At 48.2% G+C, this 7,687-nt stretch overlaps 1 protein-coding gene across 13 annotated transcripts in view; it reads right to left on the bottom strand.

The window, feature by feature from the left end:
- ATE1 (arginyltransferase 1) overlaps positions 1 to 2,829 on the bottom strand; it is a 198,425-nt gene extending 195,596 nt beyond the window's left edge. For 5 of the 13 annotated variants that reach the window (XM_021073566.1, XM_013983817.2, XM_013983814.2 and 2 more), the window contains exon 1: positions 1,952 to 2,129. In XM_021073566.1, coding sequence (XP_020929225.1) covers positions 1,952 to 2,057 — 106 coding nt within the window. In that variant the 5' untranslated portion in view covers positions 2,058 to 2,129. Of the gene's footprint in view, positions 1 to 1,951; positions 2,149 to 2,433 lie in introns of those variants that run through there. The other 8 variants (XM_021073568.1, XM_021073565.1, XM_021073564.1 and 5 more) reach the window with 7 other exon arrangements.

The following is a 7,687-nucleotide window of genomic DNA, read 5'->3' on the forward strand; positions in this document are numbered from 1 at the left end:
TACACCAAGAGTTACTCTAAGGGGCTCAATTTCCTCACACAGGGGAAAGAGAGAAATCTCTAACACCCTCAGGCAATCACTGTCACCATTTGGGATGCTTCTCCTGGATTTTTTTTCCCTCCCAGAGCAGAAATCCTGTCACATATATAATCTGCATCCTGCTTATTTTCTCAGTTTAACCCAACACTGTAAACGTTTTTTCAGTTAACTCATCTTCATAACTGTCACTTTTAACAACTGCATTATACTACTCTCCACGCCCTCTCACCCACAAGAAGCATCTCATAAACGCTTTTAATCATATGAGTAAATGGACACATCGTAATAGCCCAAATCATTCCCCTACGGTAGGGCATAACTTTTTTCTAATAAGGAAAGTACTCAAATTTACTTCTTCATGGATAACCCATTAACCACAAAGCTAAATTCTTCCTTAAACTAAGAGTGTCTAATTATCGGAGAAATGCAAAACTACAATGAGGTACCACCTCACACCCGTCAGAATGACCATCACTAAGGAGACAACAAATAATAAATGCTGGAGAGGGTGTGGAGAAAGGGACCCCTCCTGCACTGTTGGTGGGAATGTAAATTGGTACAATCACCGTAGAAAACACTACAGAGGCACCTTAGAAAACTATATGTAGTGCTACCATATGATCCAGCAATCCCACTTCTGGGCATATATCCAGACAAAACTTTTACTGAAAAAGATACATGCACCCCTATGTTCGTTGCAGCACTAGTCACAATAGCCAAGACGTGGAAACAACCTAAATGTCCATGAATGGATTAAGAAGATGTGGTACATATACACAACGAAACATTACCTAGCCATAAAAAAGACAAAATAATGCCATTTGCAGCAACACTGAAGCCAGAAAGAAAAAGACAAATACCATATCATATCACTTATTTGTGGAATCTAAAATGTGGAACAGATGATCCTATGTAAAAAATAACAAAAAATCAAAAAATAGAAACAGAGCATGGCCAGGAAGAGCGGACTTGGGGTTCCAGGCTGGGGGGGAAGGAGAGGGAGAGGGAGGGATGAGCATTCTGGGGGTTTCTGGGGATGCAAACGGTTATACCTAGAGTGGATGGGCAATGGGATCCTACTGCCCAGCACAGGGAAATGTGTGTGATTGGGTCACTCTGTTGTACAACAGAACTTGTTGAAACACTGTAAATCAACTATAATAATAATAGATAAAAATTTAAAAAGCATGACAGCAGGAAATAAACATGATGTTCTATTTACAAACAATCTTCCGAAAGCATTCTGAACCCTGATGGGGAGGAGAGAGGGTTGGAAGGCTGGCTTTGTCGTCGTCATCGAGGTGGGTGGGGATAAGACATAAGCACCGGGTAAAATTTTCAAAACACATCAGCACAAACAGGGCCCCTTGGCTGCAGCGACCAGTGTCACCTGTTTCTTGTATATTATTCCAGAAACATTTTACCCATGGATACCCACGCATGTGTTTTCCACACACACCGTCTTCTACACAAATAGCACCACCCGACACTCACTGTCCTGCACCCCGCCTCCTGCATTTCCTCTCGGGGACACCACACAGCAGCATCAGCCCCAGTAAGCGACCACGCTACAGCGGTCCGCGGCAGGCCTGCCACCGTGCACTTAACCGCCTCCTACTGCGCTGGACACCTGTTTCCACTCTTGGCTCCTGCGAGACAATCGTTATCTGGCACGTCCGAGCAAACCTGTGTGATTAAGTCTGTAGAAGCTTCTCTGTTTTTAATTATAACTGCCACGGCACTGCTGCGGGAGCCGCGCTCCGCTCTCGCCCCACGAGACAGAAGCCGGTGAGGGGCCGGGCGGGGGCTCCGGTCGGGGCGCGTCCCTCCACCCGGTCGGCGGGGCGCCAGACCGCCGCCGAACCCCCGAGGCCGCGGCGCCCTTCCCCGCCCACCAGCCCGGCCCGCTCACCATTGGAGCGGCTGCCTGTCTCGTTCTTGCAATAGCCGCAGCGGTAGAAGTCCTCGCCCTCGAAATACTCCACGATGCTCGGCGAAAGCCGGGCCCAGGAAGCCATGGCCCCGACCCTCCAAACGCTGCCCAGCCCGACGTCGCCGCCGCCGCCACCCCACAATGCATCGCGCCGCCCGGGCGCCCGCAGGCCGGGCCTCGCCGGGAGCCCCTCGGCGCTGACGCCGCCCGCGCCATCTTGATCGAGGGCAGCGTTCTGCTATTTCCGCTCCTTCCCGAAACGGACCGCCATCTTCGGTGAGGGTAAGACCGAGAGACGGAGCGTCAGGGGCAACGGGTGCGGGAAGAAACGAGTGAGAAAGGGAAGCGGGGGTTGGGGAGCAGGGCCTGCGTGCTGCCCCGGGAGGGCCTGGCCCGCAGCGGGCGATGCGACGGTTTGGATGCGAGGCGGCCGCGCCAGCCGGGTGGACGGGACCACTCACCGCAGGACGCCTTGCCCTCCTCGGAGTCGCAGTAGCCGCAGTGGTAGCCGGCCTTGAGTCCCTTGTACTCCACCACCGAGGCCATGGCCGCCGCCAGGTCCGCGCGGGCCGGCCACGCCTCTCGGCGCCCCCGGGGCGACCCCGGCGGAGCGCGGGGGCCCGCGGCGGGGAGGAGTGGAGGGCGAGGCCCCGCGCGGTGCGCCCCTGTACCTCTGGCCCGTCCGTGTGGGGGTCCGCGGGCCTCGCAGGATTAGCGTGGATCGTAGCCGTGCCCTTGGGCCCCGAGATCGAGGCAGCTCTCTGCGTTACTCCATCACCAGTCCTTCCTACGACCGCGCGGTTGTCATCCCCATTTTGCAGATAAGGGAACGGAGGCACAGAGGGTGTGATCACTCTATCTCTAGATCCTGCAAATCTAAGTTTAAAAATTAACATCTCAGACCGTCCCTGACCATGATGTCTGTAGCCAGTTCTAGCTTCTTCCCGACCAGCAAGCACTGGCTTAAATGTCCCATCGGTTCAAGTACACACGCAGGCATTCTGTGAATGGCAGAGTAGGTGAACTGAACACTACTTTTAAAGGAAACCACGGTCAGAGCCAGTCGCTGCTTTGTGCCCTATAAGCCCAGTGCCACCATATCCTATAACTTAAAGGACCTGGAAATAAAGGTTTGTTGTTGTGTTTTTTGTTGTGGTTTTGCTTTGTTTTTTGTACAATTTCTAAGTGTTAACTTTAAAAGAAATTTTAACTGTACAGGCCAAACACAACACTTATATAAGCTGAGTTCAGCCCAAATGGCTCCAATTCGCAACCACTATTTTAAAGGGGATTTCTTAAAGAGCATTAGTCTGGAGCAAAATATAAAAATGAGTATTTCCACCAAGGTAATGTTCCTTAATTTTTAACTCTGCATGAACAGATAATTTAAGTCTGTCTGTCCTTTTATTTTTCCAAGTCAATAATAAAGTTATTTATCTTCTTACAATGTTTTAAAAGGTAAAATCATGAAATTTGGAGAATCAGGTAAACTTTGGATGTCAGTTTCAACATTCTTGACTGCAGAGTCCACTATGCTGTATATGTGCCTAGTTAAGTGGTTTCTTGGTAGTGGAGTGACCTGTTGTATTGCTAAAGCATCACTTGTGCCTCCCACAACGGGACGGAACCTAAGGCTCTGTAGCATGAAGGAGGTTTTCAGAGTCACTCTAGGCTTAGTCAGCCCCTCCCACTCCATAGATTTAATTTAAAGGTTTCTTTTTAGATCACAGTATCCATGTTCTTAAGACAGATCTCATCCATTTTGTTCATTATGGCAGATTTGACTATTTCTAATCCTTTCCTGGACAGACTCTCATTTTGAATGGAAATAAGGACTGATGAAACAGAGCAGACTGCCATGCTCAGGGCATAGTAGGAGGTCGGGAGTCCTTTCAGTCTTTTCTTCTAGTCTTGTCCCATTTCACTTCCGTCCTATTGAAGCCCCACCCTTATCCCAAGCCCTAGTCCTCAGCCAGAACACTTCAGGATATACCACCTTGAACAATGAGAATGTCCAAAGTCATAGGCGTGTGTTTTAACTCATTTAACCCTACAGCAACTTCACAACATAGGAAACAAAGACCAGAGAAGCCATATGACTTGCCCAAGATCATACAACTAGTAAAATTCAAATGGGGGGGGAGTTGATAAAATTAATTGAAGAGGAGAGATCAGCATACTAGGTTTAGATGTACATAAGGCAATGGTTGCTAGATTATTTCACTGAGGATTAGAGACAAAGTATTCATCTTCCAGGCCCAAATTAAAAAAAAAAAAAATGCAAAGCTTTTTTTTTTGTCTTTTTAGGGCCGCACCCTTAGCATATGGAGGTTCCCAGGCTAGGGGTTGAATTGGAGCTGTAGCCGCCGGCCTCCACCACAGCCACAGCAACACCAGGTCTGAGCCGCACCTGCAACCTACATCACAGCTCACAGCAATGCTGGATCCTTAACCCACTAGGGATCAAACCTGCGTCCTCGTGGATACTAGTCAGATTCATTTCAGCTGGGCCACAACAGGAACTCCCAAAGCTTCATTTAGCTTCCCCCTTTTGGAGGGGAGCGTTGGAAGAAGGCACTCTTAGAAGTGAAAATGAAATTGCCAGCAATAAACAGTTGTCTTTTTTTAAATTTGCCTACTTGGCAGAATAAAATGCTGGCAGACTAGCGTGTCTGGTCTCATTAACATAGTGTATGTAACTGAATGTGAAACTAAGTCTGCAAAGCTGAAGAGTGAGACTCAGTACTAGGCACTCGTGCGAAGGAATCTGCATGGCCATAGGCCATGTTTCTTGAGGTGAAATGTGTTCCTCTTTCCTTCTGAAGAAAGTGAGTGGCTACCGAGCTAAGCCGGGGGAAGGAGAAGTGCTTTGAGCAAAGGCAGGGAGGCGGGGGAGCACCAGAGGTCTCGGGTGCTGGTGGCAGTAGAGTCCTAGAAGATGCTTCCCACTGTGGCTACTCACCACTAAGAAGCCTCCGCCTGGACCCCTTCCCGCCACTGTCTAGGCTTGTGCTCTCTGCCTTGTTCACCACTAGCCACATGCGCCTACCGAGCACCTAAAACGTAGCTGGTATGACAAGAAAACCAAACTTTTTTTAAGCAAGCAGAATAAATGCCAGAAAGTTAGCATGTTAGGCATATCATATCCAAACTGCAGAAAACCAAAGAAAAAAATCTTGAAAAAAAGCCAGCGAGAGGGAGGGAGAAAGCCCTTAGCTATAGAGGAGCAAGGATAAGACTTACACCCATCGTACCTTAGAAACCATGCAAGCAAAAAGAAAGGGAAGTGAAATATTTAAAGTATTGAAAGAGGGAGTTCCCGTCGTGGCGCAGTGGTTAACGAATCCAACTAGGAACCATAAGGTTGCGGGTTCGGTTCCTGCCCTTGCTCAGTGGGTTAACGATCCGGCGTTGCCGTGAGCTGTGGTGTAGGTTGCAGATGTGGCTCGGATCCCACGTTGCTGTGGCTCTGGCGTAGGCTGGTGGCTACAGCTCCGATTCGACCCCTAGCCTGGGAACCTCCATATGCCGCGGGAGCGGGCCAAGAAATAGCAACAACAACAACAAAAAATAAATAAAAATTTAAAAATAAATAAATAAATAAAGTATTGAAAGAAAGAAAAAGCCAACCTAGAATTCTGTGTCCAGCAAAATTACCCTTCAAAAGTAAAAGACTTTCTCAGACAAAAATGGAGGGAATTGGTCACTAATAGACCTGATATGCCAGAAATGTTAAAGAAATTCTTCATAGTGAAAGAAAATAGGTCAGGGAGGTTCCATTGTGGCTCAGCCGTATCGAACCTGACTAGTGTCCGTGAGAACTCAGGTTTGATCCCCGGCCTCGCTCAGTGGGTTAAGGATCCAGCATTGCCGTGAGCTGTGGTGTAGGTCACAGATGCGGCTTGGATGCTGCATTGCTGTGGCTGTGGCATAGGCCAGCAGCTGCAGCTCTAACTAGGCACCTCCATATGCAGAGGGTGTAGCCCTAAAAAAGTCAAAAAAGAAAGGAAGGAAGGAAAGAGGTCAGAAACTCAGAGCTATGCAAAGAAAGGAATAAACTAAAAAGAGGAGGAGTAAATGGAGATAAAATCAGATTTTTTAATTTTTCAAAATCTTAATTGATCTGACAAAAAAAAAAATCATTCAAAATAATAATAACAACTTAGGCAGGGTGGGAGTTGCCATCATGGCTCAGTGGTTAACGAACCCAACTAGGAACCATAAGGTTGTGGGTTCGCTCCCTGGCCCAGCTCAGTGGATGAAGGACCCGGTGTTGCCATGAGCTGTGGTGTAGCTCACAGACCTGGCTCGGATCCCACATTTTTGTGGCTATAGCGTAGGCTGGCAGCTGTAGCTCCGATTCAACCCCTAGCCTGGGAACCTCCATATGCCATGAGTGCGGCCCTAAAAAAGCAAAAAAAAAAGTAGCCAGGGGTGCTCTGGGAAGAGGGTGCAGCGGGGGGCTGAGGAAGCACCAGCTGGCAGTATAGACCCCACCCTCACACCCTCCTTTGGTGACAGAATGGTGGGATCTGAGCACAGATGAACAGTAAGTATTGCTGGCCTTAGATTTTGTGTGAAGGCAGGAGAATGTTTACTCATCTGGGTGGGTTTAGCCACAGGAAAGGAAATTATGTGCTCTGGAGTCACACAGGCACTTATCCTGCTTCTGAAACCAACCTGTGGGATCTTTGCCGAGTCAGTGAACATCTCTTGACCTCAGTTCACTTTGCCATGAGATGGCCCATGAGAACTGACCTCAGATGGCTGTTTGGGAGATTATGTAAAAGAATCCACTGGAGTTCTTAGTACAATATCTAGAGGATGACAAACTCTGTAAATGCTGCTATGGAAATAAATATAAGAACTGCTTAGATAAGACAAATATGAAAGCAGAAATATGAGTCTTCAAGAAATTAGCTTTCCCTAAATAGCAAGTAGAGTTTTGCTATTTCCCAGACCCATGTTATAAAATCCTGCTCTTTTGCTAAGTCAGAGAGACAGTATTTACAACCCAGGTTGCTAAACACAGAACCTCTTTGCTAACTGATAGTGTTAAGAAATCAGAGGTCTTGGAGTTCCCGTCATGGTGCAGTGGTTAACGAATCCGACTAGGAGCCATGAGGTTGCAGGTTCGATCCCTGGCCTTGCTCAGTGGATTAAGGATCCGGTGTTGCCGTGAGCTGTGGTGTAGGTTGCAGACGCGGCTCGGATCCCACGTTGCTGTGGCTGTGGTGTAGGCCAGCAGTTATAGCTCCGATTAGACCCCTAGCCTGGGAACCTCCATGTGCCACGGGAGCGGCCCAAGAAATGGCAAAAAGACAAAAAAAAAAAAAAAAAAAAAAGAAAGAAAGAAAAGGTCTTGGGGATGTGCCTAAATGTGACAGTGCTTTGTTTTTGGGGGTTTTTTTTTGGCTGTCCAGCGGCATATGGACTTTCCAGGCCAGGGATCAGATCTGAACCACATTTTGACCTGTGCCACAGCTGCAGCAATGCTAGATCTTTGTTTGTTTGTTTGTCATTTTAGGGATGCACCTGCAGCATATGGAGGTTCCCAGGCTAAGGGTCCAGTCAGAGCTATAGCTACTGGCCTAGGCCACAATCACAGCAACGCCAGATCTGAGCTGAGTCTGTGACCTACACCACAGCTCACAGCAACACCGAATCCTTAACCCACTGAGTGAGGCCCGGGATCAAACCTGCATCCTCATGGAT

Source organism: Sus scrofa, chromosome 14 (assembly GCF_000003025.6).
Source record: "Sus scrofa isolate TJ Tabasco breed Duroc chromosome 14, Sscrofa11.1, whole genome shotgun sequence".
Taxonomy (NCBI): Eukaryota; Metazoa; Chordata; class Mammalia; order Artiodactyla; family Suidae; genus Sus; species Sus scrofa.